At 52.5% G+C, this 23,170-nt stretch overlaps 6 protein-coding genes across 6 annotated transcripts; 4 read left to right on the top strand and 2 right to left on the bottom strand.

Annotated features, from left to right (window-relative positions):
- Positions 1-1,448: 1,448 nt before the first annotated feature.
- On the top strand, positions 1,449-2,538 carry EAH_00019820 (hypothetical protein, conserved; the record flags this gene model as incomplete). The annotated part of the gene is made up of 4 exons (XM_013397251.1): positions 1,449-1,542; positions 1,720-1,920; positions 2,071-2,243; positions 2,485-2,538. 4 exons carry the CDS (start codon positions 1,449-1,451, stop codon positions 2,536-2,538), a joined length of 522 nt encoding a protein of 173 aa, XP_013252705.1.
- A 1,222-nt stretch (positions 2,539-3,760) lies between these two features.
- On the top strand, positions 3,761-4,245 carry EAH_00019810 (hypothetical protein; the record flags this gene model as incomplete). Its single annotated transcript, XM_013397250.1, has 2 exons — positions 3,761-3,839; positions 4,091-4,245. 2 exons carry the CDS (start codon positions 3,761-3,763, stop codon positions 4,243-4,245), a joined length of 234 nt encoding a protein of 77 aa, XP_013252704.1.
- A 1,935-nt stretch (positions 4,246-6,180) lies between these two features.
- Positions 6,181-7,982, bottom strand: EAH_00019800 (hypothetical protein, conserved; the record flags this gene model as incomplete). The annotated part of the gene is made up of 3 exons (XM_013397249.1): positions 6,181-6,315; positions 6,609-6,850; positions 7,469-7,982. The coding sequence occupies 3 exons, from the start codon at positions 7,980-7,982 to the stop codon at positions 6,181-6,183; spliced, it is 891 nt and encodes a 296-aa protein (XP_013252703.1).
- A 2,065-nt stretch (positions 7,983-10,047) lies between these two features.
- On the top strand, positions 10,048-10,455 carry EAH_00019790 (myosin light chain TgMLC1, putative; the record flags this gene model as incomplete). The annotated part of the gene is made up of 1 exon (XM_013397248.1): positions 10,048-10,455. One exon carries the CDS (start codon positions 10,048-10,050, stop codon positions 10,453-10,455), a length of 408 nt encoding a protein of 135 aa, XP_013252702.1.
- Positions 10,456-13,475: 3,020 nt separating this feature from the next.
- Positions 13,476-16,577, bottom strand: EAH_00019780 (lanthionine synthetase C-like protein 1, putative; the record flags this gene model as incomplete). Its single annotated transcript, XM_013397247.1, has 4 exons — positions 13,476-15,214; positions 15,326-15,401; positions 15,677-15,992; positions 16,279-16,577. 4 exons carry the CDS (start codon positions 16,575-16,577, stop codon positions 13,476-13,478), a joined length of 2,430 nt encoding a protein of 809 aa, XP_013252701.1.
- Positions 16,578-17,867: 1,290 nt separating this feature from the next.
- EAH_00019770 (hypothetical protein, conserved) lies at positions 17,868-21,341 on the top strand (the record flags this gene model as incomplete). The annotated part of the gene is made up of 3 exons (XM_013397246.1): positions 17,868-18,493; positions 18,675-18,876; positions 19,125-21,341. The coding sequence occupies 3 exons, from the start codon at positions 17,868-17,870 to the stop codon at positions 21,339-21,341; spliced, it is 3,045 nt and encodes a 1,014-aa protein (XP_013252700.1).
- Positions 21,342-23,170: the final 1,829 nt, after the last annotated feature.

The following is a 23,170-nucleotide window of genomic DNA, read 5'->3' as shown; positions in this document are numbered from 1 at the left end:
CCCATTTACAGTTCATAAAACCTTTGAATGCCGTTTTTTCAGGAGCCAGTGTGAAGAGATTAGTTCGGATTTAGCCGTTGTCAAACGTTGGACAAATTCTGAACGGCTCAGTCTCTTGAGCCCTGTCTTTTGCCACTGCACACATCAGTGCTGGAGAAGTGCTAATTAAGGATTATAGTTTGTTGAGGCTTGAGCGACGACCACATTGTGGACGATGATTGCACTCACATACCGCAATAGTGATGCGTTTTTTGCGTTTCCAACATGGAAAAAGCCTTGCTTATCCTTTTGCCCACCTCAGAATCAATCGTTTGGCTGGTTAAGACTGAACTCGCCCGCGGTGCAACACTGCAACACGGCCTAGATCCCTGGGGTCCTTCCAGATGCTTCTCATTCACCTGTTTATTTTGGAGGTTCTAATCTTCTTCACCGTGGAAGGGGGTGAAACCAACTCAAGCTTGCATAGATGGAATGCAGGAGTCTTGAGGCTTCAGATGCCCGCAGCGGTTTTCGCCACCTCTCCATCCAGGCATTGCCTCTAGCTTCACACGAGCTGTACTGGGATAAAATGTATCTACAGGAAGTATTAAATTTGCAGCGTATTGCAAAGCTGGTTGCGCTTCGAGGGCAAACGAAGCCAGCCCACTGGACCTCGCACTAGAGAAACCGCGGTGAAATGTTTTTTCCTTGCGTAATTCATTCCATTACTTAGCAAATAATTGTTTCAGCCTTAAAAGGTCACCAAACTGCAGTCACCTTGTCACAACAGCGCGTAGGTGTGGGACGGGGACTTCCTAGCAACTCCGTGGGTCAGCGCGATGGAGGATACGGTGTGACGCTGCCACACTGCGTTCAGCGAAACCCTTTGATTTAAATGAATTAGAATTGTTTCTTTATTAGTTGTTTGCAATAAAGATATTCACTTTGTCGGTTGTTTGCTTTGCGAAGGCGAGCGTTGAAGATCGTCGATGGTCGCGGCTGGCGCAAGGGGCTCTTGCACTGCCGCGGATGCTGCACTGCTCTCTGCGTCCCTACGGAGGCAAAAATTTCGCTTTTCTTTTGTTTTTTGTTATTTCAATAGCTGGGGAAGGCTTGAGGCAAACAGGGAACTCGTTCTCGAGGGAAGGCGAGCTGCAGCACCTGCAGCCCGCCACGTTGAACTGGCCACGGTTTGCTTCACTCCTCCTGAGGCAGAAGCTCGACAGCTTCATCAACCAAACAGCATTACAGCTTTCTACGGCCTAATGCTGTGTTCATAGGTTGCCCTCTGAAAACAGCCGGATTGTCCACCTGTGTAGTTCGCAGTCTGGCGTGCGGCAACTGGTAGGGGCATTTGCAGACAGGAACAGTGCTGACCTTCCTTGGCTTTTGAGGCCGATTTACCTGCATCCACAGTGAATTCTGGAAGGGCTTCAAAGCTGAAACCTCATAACTTTCTTTGATACAAAATGTGCAGTTTCCTGGGGGCCTTCTGCGGCAACGCCAGCAAAGCGTGCCACTGCTGCTCTCTGCGCACATTTGCCTTCACCTGGCTAGGCATCAGTGAGCAATGTTTACACATATTTGCTGCTTTGCCTCCCCTGTGTAAACATTTTCTTCATTGACCAGGGCCTCCTCACAGGCGTGCATGCATGCGCCTACGTGAGCTCTGAAGGCTGTTTTCCGCGTGTTCCAAGCAGAGGAAGAGACCGATATTTGTGTGTTGTTCTGACGCGTTAGGCATCGTTGTTGCTCTGGTTCAGTTCGTTGCGGGGGCTTACCTGTCGTCTTATCTGGCCCCGGTCGATGCAGCGCTAAGGAATATCAGAGACCGAATCATGGAGCTCGATGACCCAACAATAGCACTAAAGTACTACGGCGTCATAGCCGACAGCCTGGCTGCTGTTTGGAGGGGAATGAGCTTGCTGACAACAGCACGTGGTAGGTGTCGTGGGTATTGCTGTTTCTCATCCAGTCCATTTTCTTTGGAAGGACCCAATTGGATTCATGCGTTTGTGGAGTGGAATCCTTCTTGTTTCCTGTCTTCTTTCTTTCATTGTGTTCCTCGCTGCATTTTGCATGCGTTTTCAGGGGTGTTCGACACGGTCGCTGTCGTCCTATGGGTCTATGGTTGGCACAAACAAAAGATAACGCTGCTCTACGTGTTTATTGGTATGATGGCTTTTGATTTCGCCATTGACTTTTGCCTCTTCTTCGTCTTCATGGCCGTTATTAATGCCCTCTACATCGCCTACTTCTTCCCCGTAAGCTGCAGCGCTGCTCTGTGTGCAAAACCGCAGACCCCAAATCCTTCTCCCTAGACCCTGGTGCAACTTTTGTCCAGATAATGCGTTAGAGGGATGCTGTAGTCTTGTTAGGCTGGCCTCGGTGCACTTGAGTGATAAGAGCCCATAGACTGGACGGATTTCTTGCATTTCCTCCCCGTCGTTGTCTGCTTTTTGCCTCTGTTTGCATTTCTGTTTTCACTTGTTCTGCTGCCCGCAGAGCTCTCTGTTGTTGCCCTTCGTCTTCTACGGCTGGCAAATGCTCGTGGGGTAAGTTGGAGCTAAACCCCATGGGCAGTGGAGTTTCCCTTATCTAGATGTTCATCGTATGCTAGCAGGCTCTCTCAACGAGTAGCGGCTTGCGAGCTGATGAGACAGCTGGCTAGGTAGTTAGCTAGCTAGCTGGCTATGTCAGGTAGCCAAGTGCTACTACGCAGGTAGACAGACTAGCTAGGTAGCTTTCTGGCTGGCAGATGACAGGGGATACCATAGACGCATTACTGTGTTTGCGTGTTTATCTGTTCCCTTGGCTGCTTTTCGTTTGATAGGCCATATGTTCTCCATTTGCTGCTAAGTCATGCCTACGGTGAGCCCTTGTGTCCGCAGTTGTCCTGCCCCCCTACGGCGGCACTCTTCTTATGGTTCTTATTGCAACTACTAATGTCACCGCTACTGTTACTAGGATTAATATCACTGGTATTAGTCATGCTATTACGATGATTATTGCTAGTGCTGTTGGTGCTGCTGTTACTCCTGCCGTTGTTGTTTTTGTTGCTGGCCGCATTACTCTTACTATTACTGTTATTGAAACTACTACTGTTTTTACACCTAGTGGTGCCTGCTACCGTTACCACTGCTTACCACTGCTGTTGATTGGACTGCGTATTCTATTGCTGTAATCATTGCTGTTCTTGTCACTATTACTGCTGCTATTTACTATCATCTTGCACTGTAGGCTTAATTAGTATCATTTTCACAATTGTTGTCGTCATGTAAACAAATTCGGATGGATAAGCCCCGGACATTGCAGCTGTGGGGAAGGTGTTGACTAGGGATGTTGTTTCCTCTCTGCAGTGGCTTGCTTGTATCTGTATATACATATTTTGTATATCGGAATATATGTGCACACCTAACTGTGCCCTCTTGCGTGTCTACATCAATATCATTATCCATGCATATATCCATACCACTGAACATATCTGCAGCGAGAACGGCAGTTCAACAATACTGTCTGCATGCATTTACTGCAATATATCAAAGTGTATTTATATATTTTTTGATATGCCATATATATATGTATATATACATATATGTATATATGCATATATATATATATATATGTGGAAGAAAATGCACATAGGCACATATGGCCTCGAGTATGTATTGACTGAGATACCTGCGCGCGTGCGCCAACAACTACATGCAGTATTGGCATACTTGGACAGTATCTAGATTGTATTTAAATTAACGGTACTGAAGAGCAACTGTGTGCAGTGATGAGTGTGGGGGGCAATGGCACGGAGATGAAGACATGGCAGGAAGTGAAGGAGATGCGCGAAAAGGCAGCAAGAAACGGTAAAAGAGCAGAGACACACTCACTTGAACTTATTTTTCTTGCATTTGAAACTTCATTGTCGTGCTTCATTTCCTCTTGTATGCTACAGTGAATTACCTGTTAGCCTAGACATGCTCAGGACATCGTACTCTTCTTCGTTACGTTGCTGCTGAACTTGCATAGACGCATAGATCTTGTTTTGCAGACCGTAGCAGCACTTGTGCTCTTATTTCAATCTCGTAAGCTGCTTGCTGGGTATCTCCACATGCAGGACCAGAAACAGCGCGCCTCCTCAGCGGGGGTGACGAGAAAAAAGCAGAAAAGGAATCAAAGAACCAAGAGACGGGAAAGAAACGGGAGACTGCTAATGAGACCATCACGATTGAAGATGACGATGTAGTAGCTGAAGCAGTCCAGGAAGTGTAATGCAATGAAACTAATCAAGATCACTGCAGCAACAGCAGCAGCAGTACCTGCTACAGCAGCAGTGGGAGCAACAGGAGCAGGAGCAGCAGCAACAGCTCCCATTTTTCACAAGAGAATTCGGCTACTGGTTGTTCTTTGGGGGGCATACAGGCATATATCTAGTTGTAACGACGGCTGTTTCTACTTATGTGTATTTGTCTTTTGGCCTCCAGTTACAAACAAGTCCGCGGGAGTTAACTAGCGTTTGTATACCCCTGCAGCAACAGAGGTTTGTTGCAGCAGCGTTGGTCTGTTTTTTGCTGTTGTCTTTTTGCCGCCTGTGTCTCCTCATTTCGCACCTTTGCAAAGCTCCTTTGCAAACTCCCTGTCTCTCGGATGTGAGTCTTTCGCCGATAGCCACCTTTCGCTCTTTGCACTTTCCCCGTTTTCCTTTCGCTTGTCCTTTTTCGTGTCTGACTTATCTTCTCTATTTCCTTCGCTGCAGCAGCTGCAGCCGCTGCAGTAGCTCCAGCTCCACCACCACCGGCAGCAGCAGTAGGGGCAGCAAGAGCGACACTGTCACTGCGTATAGCATGTGCTAATGGGACCATAATTTCCCCTTATGTGGGAGCACAACACAGCGAAGTTCATGAATGCCCTGTAGACGCTGCAACAGCAGCAGCACCTTCAGGTGCTGCAGCTGCTTTTGATGCAGAGGTTGTACTCGTGGGGATGCAGTGCACAGCTCAGCCTCTGAGACCCGAAGGGCCGCTCCCCATCTTCAATGAATCTTCGTACCCTTGGGGGTTTCACAAAGAAACGAAAACCCAAGCTCTTTCTTTACCTTCTAATACTTCCGCCGCCACAGAAACACGCCATGTGATGGCATGCATACCATCACAGAGACCTTTCCGTGCATGCATGAATGCATGCCTGCAAGCACCTGGCCTAGCTTGCATTTCCCTACGCAGTTGTTTGCGGGGGTTGTCACTGTGCACGCTACAATGAGCACTGCATACCAACCAGGGAGACATCATATCGGCTTTACAGTGTATACATACTACGCCTTGCGGAGGCCTCGTGGTGGCTCTTTTGCATTCACAAACACTTTGTCCCTTAGCTTGCTAGTACAGAGAGCTTTCGCATGCATTGGGGGGATTCCAAACGCATCGTTATACTTTGGGGTGTCTACAACTGGGGGAAGGCCAATTTTCATCACAATAACAATGGATGCATGATGCAAATACATTTCAGAAGAATGCGTACACTGCGTCAACAGCATCTACGCACATATGCAGGCCCGTATTTGCATATACATGTTAATACCCAAACTTTCATTCAATTTGAGCAAAAGTGTATACCCGCATATATATATATATATATATATATATATATATATATTGTATACGAATGCCTATCGTGCATAATCCACATTCTCTATTGGGGGCCTACAGTATGGTATTTACAGTATATATCTGCAATGAAGACAGGCCTGGGCTGGCCATGCACTCTGAGAGATGTGTGGCTGAGTACTGGGCGCAGCAGAAGTTGTTGTGTGCTTGTGATGTGCTACACTTTCTCGCACTCTCTGCCCAGTCTTACTCTGCTGCCGATGTACCGTCCTCAAGGCTGTTTAGCCCCAGCTGCCTCCTAAGCTGTTAAAGACGGAAAGAGACAGCCCCAAACTTGCATGCACGCTTCGAGTGCATGCATGCGTTGTTGTTCTACACTTTGGTGCAGTGCGCAGGTGCCCCTCCACGTCTCGTACGAGATAATAAACAACAGCCTAAGCAACAGCGTTCAAGCGTTCAAGCCTAAGAGGGCTGAGATGCTTACGCAAATTGCACTGACGGGGGTGGGGACTGGGGAAGGGAGAGCTCAAAGAACGCACAAGACCAGGGGCTCTACTGTAGCATAGCTGCAGCAGCATTGCTGCAGCAGCCTTTCAGCAGCAACTCAGCTGCACCAGCAGTTGGGCTGGTGTTTCCTGGTGGAGATGGGCTGCCCCATACAGTTGGTTCGGTCATACGTTTTGATATATCTGTCGGGGAGATAGGCCATAACCACAGGCGGTAGGAGACCCTCAGAGCCCTGAACAACGCAGCGCAACAGGCAGCAGGAGATCCCCAACCACCAGCATTATGCACTGCTTCTGTCTCTACGCCAGAGACAGCCACAGAAAACTATCGACCGCAGGGAACTGTCCGTCGCTATCTCTGAACCCCACGAAGCACAGGAAGAGACGTCCTTATGCATGCATACAGCAACGTGTGGGTGCATGCATGGACGGCGGTATGCACGTGCGCTGCATGCATGCATGTGGGGCTGCATGCATGCATGCAGGCATGCGGCGCTATTATATTCGCATGTGTATATGTATGCACCGTCAACGTGGAGAGTTTCTTATCTTCAAGCTTCAGGAAGAGGCGCGAAGCCCTGGACATCTTGCGCAGCGTTGCTCTTTTTCTCATGACATCAACGACTGTCTCCTTTACAGCGGCGGAGGAAAGGGCCTTGCTGAGCTGCAGCATCTCCTCCGCTGGGATCCGATCCCCAGCATCGCAGGCGTTCACGTATTCCTGTGTCGTCGCGTCATACGTAAACTTGCGACTCTCCAGAGGACGGACTGCATACAGAAACAGAAAAGAAGGCTTTAATTGAGATAGAGACAAGAAAACGGCTATTAAATGGAGACAGAATATTAGTAAGGCATTGCACTGACCCGAGACAGAGACAGCAATAAAGCCACTATGGTGAAACAAAGGCAATAATATAAATAAAGGACAAGAAGAAAGACAAGAAAAAAGGCATTAAAGCTGAAATAGAGACAGTGATAAAGACATTACGCTGTAAAGGGGACAACACGCAAGACACCAAACAGAAACTGAGAGAATACATACGACATAAGAAAGGAACAGCGACAATAATAAGTAAAGGTATTCAAGCAACAAGAACGCGGAAAACAAACAAGCGAAGAAAGACATCCAAGAGAATTCGAGGTAGACGGGAAAACGCACACCCCACGAACTCTGCAACAACAGAAATTACTGCAAGCATTAAAGCGGGAGACAATGAAGGCAAAAAGGAATCAAAATAGACTCAACTCAAGCAGCAGCTTCCGGCCAATGCAAATGAGACAAAGAAGCCACAGGCAAACCGACAGGCTAGGGCTAATACAAGAGAGAGAAAGGAAACGAAGGAGGCAGAGTCTCTCAAAGCAACTGTCTCCTTCCTCTGTTCTTACCCTCCTCCCCTACAGGTAGCACTGGGGAGTTTGTTGTTGCGTTCCACTGCTTAACGCCCTCTACATAAATGCCGGAGTTGACTGCTTGAAGTCCTGTTGATTGTTTTTGCAGTTGCTCCGAGTTGTCTGCGGCTGCTGCTTCTGCTGCAGTGGCTTGCTTCGAGGTGAAACCTGTATACCCAGACAAGGCACGAGAATACACCCAAGAAGAACCCTTGCGAGGGGCCTCCCACTCCCCCTCCCCCACCATCTTATTCAAATCTTCAGTTTGCTGCTGTAGCTGTGGCTGCTGCTGCAGGTGCTGCAGCACAGCCAAAGTCAGTTTATCCGTGTCCAGAGGAGCATCATAATGTGCCTGTGTTTCGCCTTTCTGCTGCTGCCAGTAAGGGGAGCCCTCGTTGAGCTGCTGCTGCTGCTGCGCCAGATTCCGTCGCTGCCTCTCCTCCCATTGCCGCTGGTCTACCCAATGGTGCTCTTCCGAACCCTGTTGCTGCTGCTGCTGAGGGGCCTCCATTTGCACGACTTGGCCGTGGTGTAAGTGCTTCAAGAAGTTGTTTCCTTCGGTGCCTTCAGCAGAATTGCCTCGGGGCGTCATGTACTGTGCGCTGCTGCTTCTGCTGCTGGCCATTCTACCAAGGCAGCAACGGAGGTGAGAGCCTGCACAAACAAACAGCAGCAGCAGCAGCAAAGGGGATAGTTAGGTTACACAGCAATCTGACACAGACCGCTTGGTGTATACAGTGCGTGCGCTTGAGGGAAAAACAGCTTCAGGCAGGAGCAGCAGGAGGAGGAGCCATCGCAGCAGCAGGAGCAGAAGCAGCTGCCAGTACCGTACAGCTGCAGCAGCAGCTGCGTTTGCCTGTAGGTTGGTGAGCTCGTTGTGCCCCCTATGCCTTCTCTCTTATTCAATTTCTTTTCAATAATAAACAAAATAAGACGTCGCCTGCATGCGAGAGAATATGAGAACAACACCGAGGAGGAGGCTGTGGCTTGCCGCTGCTGCTGCTGCTGCTGCTGCTGCTTAGAGAGGGCTTAAAAGGAAGAAGACGAATTGCTGCAAAGACGCATATTACACCCTTGACTCACTTGAAATTACAGAGCGGCTTAAACGCCGTTTCTACTGCTGCACGCAGCAGCCGACAGACACAGGAGAAGAACAAAAATACAGCCTCGATGCGGCGGCGGCGCTGCTGCTGCGGAGGCCCGAAGCAAATAATAAAAACAAGGAAGGGAGAATGTACTAAGGAAAGGAAGACAAAATGAAAATATAAACAGGACGAACGGAGGAGGAAGAACAACGCAGTCGAACGCTACTACTGGGTACTAGCGACCTGCAGCAGCAGCAGCAGCAGCAGCCGCTGCTGCTGCTGCTGCTGCTGAGCAGCTAGAACAGGCCTCGATGCGAACGCAGGCAGTGTTGGGGTTTGCATATCGTCTCCTTGTGCTTCCCTCTTCAATTTTCTTTATTTATTCGAATATTTTTCATTCTATGTGAGGAATTTTCCTCAGTAAATGCAGCCTACCCTAACAGCCTGTTGTATAAGGGCCTCCCGTTGCAACTTCCACTAGCTGCTGTGCTGCTGTTGACTGTGCTCGTTTCAAGTTCTTTGCTGCAACTCCTCTGTCTCCTTCTAGTCTTCTGCAGACCAGAACACAACCGAGCAGTTGCTCGAGGTGTACGCAGCAGCAGCGTGTGCAGCAGCAGAGGCAGCGTGCGCTGCAGCTGAGGGATTCCGCGACAAAGAGCCCAGCGGGGACAGCGGCAGCAGCAGCAGCAGCAGCAGCACAAAAACAGCAACGGCTGCAATCTGCAATGGATGGCTCGGAGGGTTCGGGTCCCAAGTTGCTGCTGATATTTGCGTTGGTAGTTGCGTGTCTTCTTCCCTTCGGGCCTCATTTGTTATATTTCAGAACTCTATCGCCTCACCCAGTTTTTTTCCCTCTTTCTTGCGTCATTGCATTCGCTGTTATTTGCGCCATCGTCTACTCAGTGCTCCGCTGCCGAGAAGCAGACGAAGAAGCAAGAAGGGAAGAAGCAGCAGCAACGCTACTGAATAGAAAGCCTCTGAGGTTCCTCAACAAACGCTGGAGGAGGAGGTAGAAGAAACACATTGAAAGGAGACAGACAGCCAGGAAGGGGACAGGCGGAAGAAACAGAGTGGGAGAGGAACAAGCAGAGAGACAACGAGAAAGAGACAAAGAGGCACTTGTGTGTCTCCTCACATACATCAGCATTTGAATGTCTCCTTAAAAGAAGTCCTCTTTGGGCTTCTACACGAGGTGTCTTCGCCCAGGGCTTCCTCATAACCCTAAAGGCTAGTCCCTATCTAGCAGTCTCCTCCTTCGGCAGCAGGAGCAGCATCAACTGCTGCTGCAACAGCAGCCGCTGCACCAGGAGCGGCACCCACACTTATCAGCAGCCGCAGCAGCAGGAGCCGCAGGAGCAGCAGAAGCAGTATCGGCGTCATCCGCAGCAACAGAAGCAGCAGAAGCGCTCATATTGGGGGTGGCAGCATCAGCAGCAGCAGCACGGCTCGTAGTAGGAGAAAAGCAGCAGCAGCAGCAGCACCCAGAACGAGATGGCAACGGAGAGCAGCATCGCTTCAGCCTTCGCTGCAGCAGCGAAGGGCCAGAGTTCGTTCCCGGTGGGGCAGCTAGCAACGGCAGCAAGGGCAGCAGGTGCTTCTCCTTCTTTAGCTGAGGTGAAGCGCTTTGGAGATAAGTGTGGCGCTTCTGTTGGTGCTGCTGCCTTTAAGGAGTTTTGCATGCAAACATCGCACAAAGACTCAGAAGAAGACCTACTGGCTTTGTTTGAGGCAATGGACTTGCAACTGACAGGGAAGGTGAAGAAGAAGGACATAAAAAAGTGTCTCCTTACATTTGGAGAGCCACTGACCCAACAAGAAGCAGATGCTGTCTTAGATGAACTCTTCCCAGAAGAAGAAGACATTCCTTATCAGGTCTTCATCCAAAAACTGCTGCTCTAGAGGAGACGCTTGCTGTATCCTTTTCTCTTTCTGCTGTCTCTGCTTGTGTCTTTCCTTCCCTGTCTCCCGTCTCGGCCTGTGTCTCTCCTCTTTCTCCTGTCTCTTCTTCTCTCTCCCTCTCTATCTACTCTCGCTGCTCCTGTTGCTGCTTCTTTCTCTGCTTCTGATTCTCGTCTGTTGCTGCTTCTGTGTTCTGTCTGGCTTCAATCTCTTTCCCTCTGCTCTTGTCTCTTTGCCTGTCGCTGCTTCGGTCTCTTCGTTTGTTCATATGCTGCTCTGATTCTGACCCGGCGGCTAGCTGCAGTTTGAGGACAGACAGAGGCGGAAACGGAGACAGGAAAGGAGACAGAGAATTAGGCAGAGACAGATGCTGCTGCAAGCAGAACACCAGACTGCACTCGCACAAAGAGACACATGCAACACGGGGAGCTGCAGCATGCATACACGCGCGCAAGCGCTAGCCCTAGCAACAGCAGCAACAACAGCAGTGTGCATGCATGTATACATGCATGCTGAGGTGTGGGGTCTCGTGAGAGAGCCGCAAAACAAGAAAACTTTGTGGTCTCTGCTGCGGCTGCACGCAGCAGCAGCATAGAACAGCCAACAGAGACAAAGTCTCTCTCAAACAGACAATATAATATGTATATTTAATCTATAAAATGCATGCAACGATATATGCATATAATATATGTATGTATGTATGTATGGAGAGACAGAGAGAGAGAGAGAGAGAGAGAGGCAAGTTCCTTGTGCTGGGTGCTTCTAGTGTTGCCCTTTTTTAGCTAATGCTGGTACTGCTGTTTTGGCAAACTGACCGGAGAAAAATGAAAAACAGCAGCAGCTGCAGCCTCACATGGTTTTTTTCGGTCACTTTGCTGCCGCTGCTGCAGCAGGAGACATATTCAAGTCCAGACCGACAAACACAATAGAGAGAGAGCACCAGAGACGAAATAAGAGCAAGCAACAAACGGAGACACAAGACAGAGGCACGGAGAAAGGCAGAGAGGGACACAAGCATGCTAAAAGGGAAATGCGCAAACAGAAATAAACAGAGGAAGTTGTGCTGAGTCTGGGACTCGCCGAAGGCAATGAGGCACTCCTATACTCCTCCCTTCTTCGCTCTTCGTGGATTCATATGCTGCGAGCATGGAGCCAGGTAAGGAGAACGCTGAGCGACGGCAGCTCCCTAGGGGAAGCAGTGGAGCGTAAGAAGCACATGAAGCAGAAGCACCAGCACCCGCAGTTGCTGCTGCAGCTGTTGCTTCTGCTCGGTTTTTCTATGCTTTGCCTACAAGTTCGTCTGCCTGTCTGTGCAGCAACCTAATATCTCCTGCTGCTGCAGAGTTGTTCGTTGCTTGCCGACGTGTGCGTCCGGTGTATATACACACACAGAGATACGTAGCCCTAGCCCCTCATGATGCGTGCACCTGTCTCCTTTCGCCTTGCTGTCTCTTTTGGGAGCTTCTAGTCAAACTGTCTCCTTTCTGGGCCCGCTGCCCAGCGACAATAGAGAGGAGACACCGCTGACAATCTATACACAATTGCATGCTGCCCTCCGTCCCTACAGCTTAAAAGGGGAGTAAAGGGCCTCTACATGCATGCGGCGAAGGCAAACCCTAAATTCAAAGCCTATGCTCTAAGCCCTCAGCTCTAAAGCCAAACCCTAAACCCTAGAGCGGAACCCTGAAGAGCCTTCGGAGTGGGGTCCGTGAAGCCACGAACCGTTACCCGCGTCTGGTTGTGCTATTTTGCGGAGACAAAAGAGGAGACATTCTACAGGCGGCAGAGGACACAGTTTCCTTCTGCTGTTCGTCTAATTCTGAGTACGGTGTATGGTGCATTCTTTTGCCTGTCTCTAGATAGCTGGTAGCAAACTGAAACCCCTTCGTTTCTTCCTTCTGTAAATCAGCAAACACGCAGCGAAGGAGACATCCTCCAGCGCAGGTGCAGCCTCCAGGCTGTCGGAGACAGTGAGAGGCAGTCTTTTTTCATGCCCTAAGGCATATGGAAACCATGAGGAGACAGTCTCCTGCACTAGGAGACAGAGAAGTTGGGAGGAGGAGAGTCCCCTGCGGTGGGAGGCAGAGTACTGGGAGGAGACAGTCTCTAGGAGACAGAGAATTAATAGGAGGCAGTCCCACCAGAAAAAAACAGAGGATTAGGAAGGCGAGACAGTCCCCTGTAAGAGGAAACAGAGAAATGGGAGGAGACAGCCTCCTGCACTAAGAGACAGAGAATTGCAGAGGGGCACTATCCCCTGCAGTGGAGATAGGGAATTACGCGGACACGGCCCCTTGCAGTATGAGATAGAGAATTGAAAGGAGACAGTCTTCCGTAGAAGGACGCAGAGAAATCAGTAGAAAGAGACAGTCACCTGCACTAGGAGACAGAGAATTGGGAGGAGACAGTCTCCTGTAGTCGATGAGAGAAAAAACGGAGATGTAGACAGTCTCCTGTTCGCTGCAGGAGACTGCCTGTTCTTCTTGGGGTCTGTTGCTTCTCCCACTGCCTTCCCGCGTGCTCTATTGCTGTCTTCTCATGCTGGAGAGGGTACCGGATGGGCCTCAGTCAAAACGAAGTGGCGTCCCTCTTCGGAGACAGGAGTCGCTTAAACAAGTAGGAGACAGTCAGACTTTCGGGTGTCTGCAGGCCAAGGCCGTCTCCTCCATCCACCCGAAGCTGCTGCGTTTCTCTTCTCCTTTTGTTTCTTGTGTCTCTTTTGTCCCTGTCAGCCACACCTGATTCCTGAAAAGGAGAGGGCTCAATAGGGCTTCAAGCTGTGCAGCAGCCTCTACGTTAAGCCCATAGGGAGACAGAGTGGCTAAGTGACTGGGATGAAGTCTTCATTTTCCTCTTTTTCTTCTTCCTCTCATGCATGTGCAGCTGCTGTTGCCTCCGTCTCTGTATCGATCCTTGTCTCGCTGAGGGGGCTCCCCCTAGGAGACTGTCTCCTGTCTCCTGCTTCCTCGGGCTGCTGGAGACAGCTCGGCCTGGTGCAAGAAGAGAAACTCACGCTCGAATCAACAATAGCCGCGCTCCCAAGGCAATGGGGGCAACTGATAGCCTACGAAGTAGTAGGTGGTAGGCAGCGGGTAGTCTGCAGCTGCAGCAGCAGCACCAACATCAGCGGGATTAGCAGCAGCAACAGCTGCTGCTGATGCTGCTGATGTTGCACGCAGCGCCTCTGCGCAGTCCCTTAGGAAGACAGCAAATCCTGCCGTCCCCTCAAAAAGACTGAAGGGCCTATCTGGTGTACGAAGGAGTTGCTGGTGTCTCCTAATGCCTTCCAAGGCAAACAGCAGCGCGCGGCGCAGCCAGCGAGGAGACTTTGTGCTGCTGAAGCAGCACAAAAGAGACAACCCGTTACCTCCTATCCCGTGACATAAACCCAGTCCCTTCCTGAGTAAACCCCGAGTAAACACTGTCTCTCCCAGCGCCTCCACCCACTCTATGAAATGATTCAAGTCTTCTAAACGAAGAGACGTGTCTTCTGCTGCGCTAGACCAGCGACGGCGGTACAACTGAGGCACACACTCCTGCTGCTGCTGCTGCTGCTGCTGCTGTTGCTGCGCACGCAACGGTGCAGCGGACGACGCCCAACTACTGCGGCCGCCGGCGCCTTCTTGCTGCTGCTGCTCCCGCTGTTGCTGCTGCTGGGCCCGCAGCAAGCACACTTTGTCTCTGTGTATATCGACTGCCCAGCAGAGGAGCGGCAGCAAACCAGGCGCCCCGTGGCACCACTGAACGAGGAGATCTCTGCTGCTGCCGATACTGCTTTGGAGGTTTGCTGAGTTTGTGAGGTGGAAGCGCAGCAGCGCCACCAGAGAAGAGAGACACAACCTGCGCACGCTGTCTCTTAAAGCAGCAGCAGCAGCAAGCCCGTCCTTACAGCAGAGAAAGGCCGTAGCAGCAGCACAAAACACAGGCACCTCTTCTGACCCCCTTGTCGGCTGCATCCCTCTGCAGAAAGAAGCAGAGCAAGTCAGCAGCCGCGCTGCTGCAGCCTCAGCCTCCTCCCGTGATGCTGCTTCTTCTGTTGAGGTACCCGCACCACTAGCCGTCTCAGTAGCGCTAGCAGCAGGTGCAGCTGCGCGGTTGGAGGGCCCCGGGAAGCAGCCTGCAGCAGCAGCATGGTATAGAGTATCGACTGCATGCAGCAGCTGCAACAACACCCCACACACGCCATGCGCTGCTCCTAAATATTGTTTGTCATGCCACTCATAGAGCAACGGGAGAGGTTCTGCCTTTGAAAAGGCAGCAGCAGCAGAAGAAGGCAGCAGCCGTTCATGCTCTTCCAGCTCCAAAGGCTGCATGCTGCTGCTGCCTTCGTTAGCGACTGCTGTTGCTCTTCCTTGTGCTGTTAGCTGCCCCACCAGCTGCGCTATTAGTGCCAGCAGCAGCACGCGTGTTGCGCCTCTCTCCCCGCACATACATGCGCCCGAGCAACAGCCGCATCTGCTGCCGCTGCTGCTGCTGCTTCTGCTGAAGCTGCTGCTGCTGTCGAATCGGCTACTACTGCCTCCGCTGCTACTGCTGCTGCTAAAGCTTTTGCTGTTGCCGTAGTTGAGAGACATTGGCCACCTGAAACTCGCGCTGCTGCCTTCCAACGAAAGAGTTGTAGCACGCTGCAAATACATCTCCTCCGTCTGAGCCCTCCTTCCGCTGCTGCTGCTGCTCCTACTGCTGCTGCTGCTGGTGTCTTGGTTGGAGCAGTCGCTGAAGAGGCCTGCCGCTGCACTGGTCGACTGGGTTTGTCTCGCTGCGAGCAAAGAGAAGAAAGAAGAACAGCCGGAGGGAGGGGGAGGCAGCCACAAGCAGCGAGTAAACAGCAGCGCGTACAGCAACCCGGCCCGTCCATACAGGAGCTCACACTCCTCGGGCTGCATACGTGGCAGCCCTGCTGCCGCTGCTGCTGCCAGCCGACGCAGCACAGAGAACGCCTCCCGCTGCGCGCCCCAACACCCCACAAACACTCACCGGTATATACACCCCAAACGAACACCCACACACAGAACCAAAATACATCAAAAATTAATAACTCTAAGCACAATTCACCCTCTGCAACCTGGAAACCAGCAACATCTAGCAAACAAAGAGACAGTAGCAGCATCAGAGACAGCAGCCAGAAGCAGCAGCAGCAGCAGCAGTTGTTGTTGTTGCTGCTGCAGCAAGAACAACAATGTCGGATGCTTGCCTCTCTATTTAGAAGGTGAAGGGCCACTGCGGTCAGAGCCAAACGACCGACATATCCCTGAAGGAAGGTGAAGCGGCGCCGCAGGGACCTTTCTGCTGCTGCTGCAGCTGCTGCTGCTTCTGCTGCTGCTGCTGAGCCTCCGCATTCTCGTTCATGGGAAGAAGACAAGATGGCGAGGGCCTCATTTAAGGCTTCTTCTGCTGTTTTAGATGCCGCAGCAGCTTCTGCCGCTGCTGCTGTTGCTTCTGCTGCGGGGATTGACGATGGTGCAGCTTCTCCCCCGCTGGCTGTTTGTATGCAGCGCCTCTTTGCCTCTGCAGCTACCATTAGTCGCTCTGCCTTCCTATACCAACACCACAAAAAACAGCAGCACACAAAGCTTAGAAAGCGGCAGCAGCAGAGGCCGCAGCACCAGCATCAGCAGCCGCAGCAGCAACAGCAACAGCAGCAGCAACAGAAGCAGCAGCAACTGTAACTGCAACAGCAGCGGGCGTTCCAAGGCTACCCAGCAGCTGCTGTTGCTGAAACAGCAGCAGGTGCAGAACCAGTAACGCTTGATCAGCGTGGCCCAGCAGCAGCAAGATCAGCATCACCAGCAGCCTAAGGAGGGGGAGCAGCAGAAACCGGACCTAATCAAAGCATAGGCCACCCCAGCATCTCCCAAGTATATACAGCCTGGAATAGAGTCCTCATGAGGGGGAAGCTGCTCCATGTACTCCGCTGCTGAGTCAAGAAGGCTTGCCAGCGAGAGCAGGCTGCTGGTGCTGCTGCTGTTGCTGTCTATCCCTTCTGCTGCTGCTGTTGCTGCTGCAACGCGCTCACGGTCCCACCAGCCGCAGGAACCCAATGCAGCCGCCGCCTCAACTGCAGCGCGACGAATCTCATCCCCGTCATCACTACGGAAAGGGGTGAAGTAGCGGTTTGCCATTGCTGTGGCTGCTGCTGCTGCTCACTGCCGCTGTTGCTGCTGCGGCCAGTTGTCTTCGCGGCGCACCTACTGCTGCTTTTCTCTGCCGGCTTCTTTGCTGCCTGTCAGCGTCCTGCGGGAATCCAGCTCGGCGCGAGACAGGAAGGTTGCACTGAGAAAGAAACTATGAAAGCTCCTGCTGCTGCTGTTTCCGCCTGTTACTCCTGTGGCATTCTGGGTGTTGAGGATGCACTGCTGCTGAAACCTACTGCTGCGTCTTCCGTCTGGTGTGGTTTGCTGATAAACTCAGGACGAAGCCCGCAGCAGCAGCCGCGACAGGGAGCAGCAGCAGCAGCAACGGCAGCTCGTGTGGGGAGAGAGAGGGCGCTCAAAAGCTCCAAGTAAAGAAGAAAGAGTCATTGAAACTCAAAAATTATGTTTATTCATACACGCAACGACCAGCAGCAGCGGCAAACTGCTGCTGGCGGTCGCTGTGCTGGGGGCCCCTCATGTGTGCGCAGCAGCAGCAGCTGCTACTGCTGCTCCTGCAGCGGGTTTATGTCACTGCATCTCTCTTTTTAATAGTATTATAATACACTAAGGAGTTCTTTGCTCCCCTCTAGACCCACAGAAGCTGGCGCTGCCCTGAGGTATTGCTGGAGGCCCCCTTCTGCCCCCAGCAGCGCCACGAGGCGAGTGAAGAAGTTCTGTCTTTCTCCTTCAATAACTGAAATAATAATTTTGAACCCTTGTTTTAATTAGTTCTTTTTAATTGTCCTCTTCCTTTGTGCACGTAGCTCCGCCCGTCGGCCGCTGCCTAGGGCAGGAAGGCCACCACCTTGGGGGGGCAGCAGTAGCAGCAGGTGCTGCTGAGATCGCTGTTGCATTAGTAGCTGGTGCAGCGGGAACAGCTGTGCTGGCTGCATAATCGACACGCTCAGCTTGGGGGGCCTACCGAATTCAGAGGAAAGGCAAGGAGTTCTGCAGCAACGCATGCACGTGCACCGAACCAGCAGCAGCAGGAACTGTAGGAGCAGCGGCAGCAGCAACAACGGCAGCAGCAGCAACGGCAGCAGCAGCAACGGCAGCAGCAGCTGCGGCAGCAGCAATCAAACGGCATGAGCGGCAGTACAACGACAATGGAGCCACCAGCGTCACGAGCAGGCAGCAGCGCAAAAACTGAAGCACCAGCGGCAGCAACACAGCAGCAACATACATGAACAGCAGCAGCAGCCTCAAAGCTGCAGCAGCAGCACAACAGACGGTAGACACCAGTTGCAGCCTCACCTCCGCATGCGACCATATGAAACCATGGCTATCGCGCCAGCAGCAGCAGCAGCAACAGCAGCAGCAACAGAAGCACCTGAAGGGACAGCAGCTGCAAGCCTAATGGAAGAGGAGCCTATGCAAGGAGAGATGGAGCAGAAACAAGCAGGTGAGCTATCTGCCGTTGCAGCAGCTGCTGCTTCTGCTGCTGGTACTGTCTTTGACAGCCACGTGAAGGAACGCGCGATGCAGATGCTGCTGCTGCTAAAACAAGACCCGCAGCAGCAGCACCACCACCACCATCAGCAACAACAGATACTTGGCAGGAAACATCATCGAAAGGCGCAGCAGCCACGGCATCAGAGAACAGCAAATGCGGGTCTCCATGCACAGGAGCAGAGGGGTCGGCAAACTCAACACTACAGCAGTAGCAGCGGCAGCAGCAGCAGAAACGGCAGGAGCTGCAGCAGCAGGACGAGCAGCAGCATCAGCAGCAGCAGCAGCAGGACGAGCAGCAGAGGCAGCAGCGATGGCAGGGAGGGGACGACCCAGTGCAGCCGCTGCATGCGTCTGCAGCAGCGGCTGCGATTAGAGCGGCTGAGGAGGAGAGAAGGAGACAAAGAAGCGAAGCAGCTGTTTGTTCGTGTTGCTGCTCAGGTGGCAAGTTTGAGGTCAGTCTCTCTTATAGCACTTTAATTTCACATTAATTTGTCTCTGTGTTTCTTCTTTCTGCCTGCATGCATTTGAATTCCCACTGGGTTCTCTTTACCTACGCGAGCAGTCTGCTGCTATGCACTCACGTGCCCTGCCGTGCTGCTGCTTCTGCTGCTGCTGCTGCTGCTGCTGCTGCAGCGGAGAGGCGCGGGAAGCTGCTGCTGCTGCGGCGGCCGCCGCCGCTACGGCGTCGTACAACAGGCAGCAGCAGCAGCTGCAGCAACACCAGCAACTGCTGCTGGAGGAAAAACGAACATCTGCTGCTCTCCAGAAGCAGCTCCGCCTTTTGCAGGCTGAGGTTGACAGACTACAGCAACAGCTGCAGCAGCAGCAGCAGCAGGTACGCCGTAGCACAGAAGGCGGGTCCGCAAGTTGTCTTTGTCGCATTTTCTTTTTTTTTCGTTTGCTTCTGCTGTTGTTTCGTTTGCTTCATGTGCTCACGCTGGGTATAGTAGAGCTGCAGCCATCCTGATGCTGCTGCTTCTGCTACTACTTCTCTTCCTACTCTTGCTGCTCCTGCTGCTATTACTGCTACTCCAATTGCTGCTCCAGCCGCTGCTGCTGCGGCGTCTGCGCTGCTGCCTTCAGGATGGGTCGCAGAAGCAGCAGCAGGAGAAGCACCAGCAGCAGCAGGAGAAACAGCAGCAGCAAGTGCTGTTGCTGCTGCAGCGACATTCTGCTTCTCTAGTTGAACAGCTCATGGGCCAAGTCGATCCTCTGCTACAGCTGTCGTTGCTGCGGGTAGAGCGCTTGGGTTTGCAGCTGCAGCAGCTGCAGCAGCGGCAAGACAGGCAGAGGCAGCGGCACCAGCTGCAGCAGCAGCAGCAGATACAGCAGCATCATCACCAGCAGCAGGTACAGCAGCATCATCACCAGCAGCAGCTGTCGCCCACACCTTTGTCTTCCGTGGGTTTAGAATTGCATCTGCCGCAGCAGCAACTGGAGCAGCAGCTGCAAGTGGTGCAGCGGGAGCAACTGGAGCAGCAGCAAGAACAACTGCAACAGCAGGGGCAACTGCAGCCGCAGCGGCAGGCGCAGCACAGTCAGCAGCCTTTGCTGCTGCGAGGCAGAGGCAGCGAAAGCACCAGCAACCCTGACGGGCTGTGGGGAGCAAAGGCGCCACCGGAGGTACTTCTAGGGCCCTTGCCTCCTTACAATCCGCTACAGGAGCAGCACCAGCAGGAGCAGCACCAGCAGCAGCACCTGCAGCAGCTGCACCTGCAAAAGCATGGGGTATTGCCTTCAGGGCCTTCTGGGGTGTTGCTGCCCCCTCGGTCTGATGCATTTTTAGCTGCTGCTGCCTCTTCTTTATCTCTCTCCTCTCCAGACCCTCTCTGTAGCGGGGCCGTGCTTCCTCCTGCTCTCGCTTTTGCTCGCGCCGCTGCTGCAGCAGAGGGGGTCCTGGAAGGGCCTGCTGCATCAGATGTGCGCCGCTGCTGCGGCTGCTGCAGCGGCAGCAGCAGCCGCAGCAGGATGAGGGGAGAGGTGCTGCCTCACATGCAAGACACTGGCATCCAGCGAACTTCTCTCCTGTCAAATGCAAGCGTAGGCACAGGCCGCCCGCGCTCTGCTGCTCCTGCTGCCCCAGCTGCGGTTCCTGCTGCAGCTCCTCCTCCTGTTTCTGCTTCTGCAAAGGCTGTATGCGGGCACCTGCTTGCTGCGGGGTCTGCCTTGCCGGTGTGTACGGCTGCCCCTTCCAGTACACCGCAGAGGCTTGAAAAGTCTCCAAGGGCCCAGAGTCTCCTTTCTTATCCCTTCTGCATAAGTGCCACAGCTGGCCCGCTTTCGGCTGCCTCTGCTGCTGAGAGGAGACAGCCTCTAGGGGCGCCCCCAGCAGCAGCAGGAGCAGTGGCGTGGAGATTGCTGCTCCCTCCGCCTGCTGCTTCTGCTGCAGGAGCTAGCGACGCCTCGACGCAGCACCGCGGGGCTACCGACCCCTTGTTGCTGCTGCAGCAGCAGCAGCAGAGAATGTATCTGGAGGGTAGGAGTTTGGCTGTTGCTGAACCGCAGCAGCAGGTGAGGGGCCCTTCTTTGGCTGCTGCTTCGTCAAGACCAACAGAGGGAGATGGCGGGATGGCCTCTGCTGGTACAACTGCTGATGCTACTGCTGCTGCACAGCAGCAGACGTCAGACCATCTGGTACCTGCGCAGCAACGAATGCCTGAGGACGCCAGGTACGGAACGGACACGCAGCAACAGCAGCAGCAGCAGCAACAGCATCCGGCCCGTCGGTTGGTGAGCGAGGGGACGCAGGGCTTCTTCGGGCTAGAGACGACAGCTGGGCGGCAGAGAATTTCGAAAGGAGACACAGAGGAAGTGAGACAGCAAGAGGAAGCTGCTGCGGAGGCAACAGGGCGCTGGGGGAGACTGGCGATTGCTGAAGACGTGCTGCAGCAGCAGCAGCAAGAGGGCAGCAGCAGCACGCCGCAGCAGCTCGCGCAGAGTTGCAGCGCTTCGAGCTTGTCCGTCGAGTTGCAGCGACTGTCTGCTATGGAGGTGCCGCTGCGGCAGTTGGTGCAAGACCAGGAAGCCTTGCTGCAGGGCCTGGACTCTGCCTACGGATCCACAGCAGCAGCAGGTGCTGCTGCTGCTGCTGCTGCACCCGCCAGGCAGAAACGAGAAAAGAATAACCACGCTACCGTCGCAGGCTTGCAAATAGAGACGCTCAATAGAGCAGCACCGCAGATGGGCCCCGAGGCGAGGCTATCCGACTCCATTGGTCTCCTCAAGGGGACAGACACCGCAGCAGCAGCCGCTGAGCTGCAGAGCAGCAGCAGGTTCAGCGCTGCCGCCACAGACGAGTAGGCCATAGGAGAGCGATGTTTGTTTTGCTGCAACTTAGGCTTGAGATGCTGCAGGCAACGAGGTAGGGCGGCGCTGAGTTGCGGTTGTTTTTGTAGTGTGTTTAGGGGACTGTGCAGCGGTACAGACATCAGGGTAGGCATGGGAAATCATGATTTCATTAAATAGCTCCAGCAGAGCGAAACAGGGTTTCTTGCTGAGGTGTCTGTACACCTTGAGTCTGCTGTCTTGGTGGTACTGCCTTCAGACTTGCTGCAGCACTGTAGGCCGGCTGCTTGTAGGGGTAACTGCTGAGTAACAGGGATTGTCTATGCCTACTACTGTGTAACAGAGGACTTCATTAGCAACTTTGGTCCCTTTTGGGGTGAAGAGGCAAGGGCCCAAGGGACATCACAAAGCCCCCTTTCGTACATGTACTGACACGGTAGACAGTTGATAAATACTTGCAACACCGCCGCTAGAAGACGGCCTGCATGCAAGTAGAAGCGCATGCAACAACTTTACCCAAACTATGCTGCAGGTGGAGGGAGCCAAAAGGGGCAATATGGGCCGAGCTGCATGCAGATGCATCTTTTTCCCCCTATTCAAAGGCCTAGCACCATGCAAATGCATCATTTTTTCCCCATTGGAAGGCACGCAAAACCCCCTGAGGCGACTGTTGCAGCCAACCGGGAGACGGAGAAGCGGGACATGTTGTTATTTTTGCTGTTGTTGTTATCTGTGCAAATTCCTTCGCAGTACCCTCTGTGTATCACGGTATGCCAAACTTTAAGAGCATCCATCCGACTGAAGGTGTCTTTGTAAACAAAAGAGTTCACAAAAAGTGCTTTCCCCCTTGCCCCCAGTCTGGATGTGACGGCGTTGTGGAGGATTTCTTTTTTGTACTTGGACGAAGCATTCGTATAGAACGCCGCAGTTTCTACTGGTACTTTTATTCCGAGGAGACGCACGAAAATTGTCGCTAAATAGAAGGAGCAAAGAAAACAACTGCCATTTGCCATTACAGTTGTTCAGCATGCGCTGATATGTGGCTTTTTCTTAACTACGAAGCAATCAGGAAGGCAATAGAAGATGGTTGGTAGAACAGAGAGAACTTCAACAGGGGGGGCAATATAGATAGAGCGGTACAACGAGAAGTACCAGCCCGTAGTAGCGAGAACAGAAGTCCAACAGTGCGCTCCAAACTTATCTATCAATGCTTCATATCAGCGCACATACGAGGGTAGAGGGGCACATATACGCCTTTCTACGTCTCTCTTTGCTGTCACTTGCTGCTCTCCTATTCAGTCGAGCCCCTTGTATATTGTGGGGTTGGGCCCCACACTTTGGGGCTTTCTGGACAAACTTTCCGCAGAAAAGGTTGTCCAGAAAGCATCAAAGTGTGGGAGGTTTCTGCTTTCTGAACAAGATACAAGCTCCCGTCAATCCCAGTCTCGATTCGCGTCTTGCTCACTTATATGTTCCCAGCAGCTCTGACAACAAGTTACTTAAATCCAGCTTGTTGCCTCTCTCTTAAGAGATCCAATATCGTGTCTGTTGATACAGGCAAGAATAGCTTCTTGATCGCTTTGCCGGCTTGATGACCTCATGCAAATCTGCAACCGTTCGGATCATGTCATCTGTACTGTTAAACGTCTAGATAGCATGCCCAAAGTGTGTTGCTGTTACGATCGTTTGTACGGATTGACAGCCCATCCCTCCATTTGAAATGGGTTGATGGAACACGTCGGTTGTTATGTCCTTCCCTGAACGGCACGTAGATGACGACCAAACACGACCAATTTTTTTAAGGGTAGCAATGCCTCAGGTGATAGTCCAGCTGCGACATCACA

Source organism: Eimeria acervulina, genomic scaffold, assembly GCF_000499425.1.
Source record: "Eimeria acervulina Houghton genomic scaffold, Eah_scaff135, whole genome shotgun sequence".
Taxonomy (NCBI): domain Eukaryota; phylum Apicomplexa; class Conoidasida; order Eucoccidiorida; family Eimeriidae; genus Eimeria; species Eimeria acervulina.
Note: the sequence above shows the minus strand (reverse complement) of the source record. Positions and strands in the feature narration are given on the sequence as shown.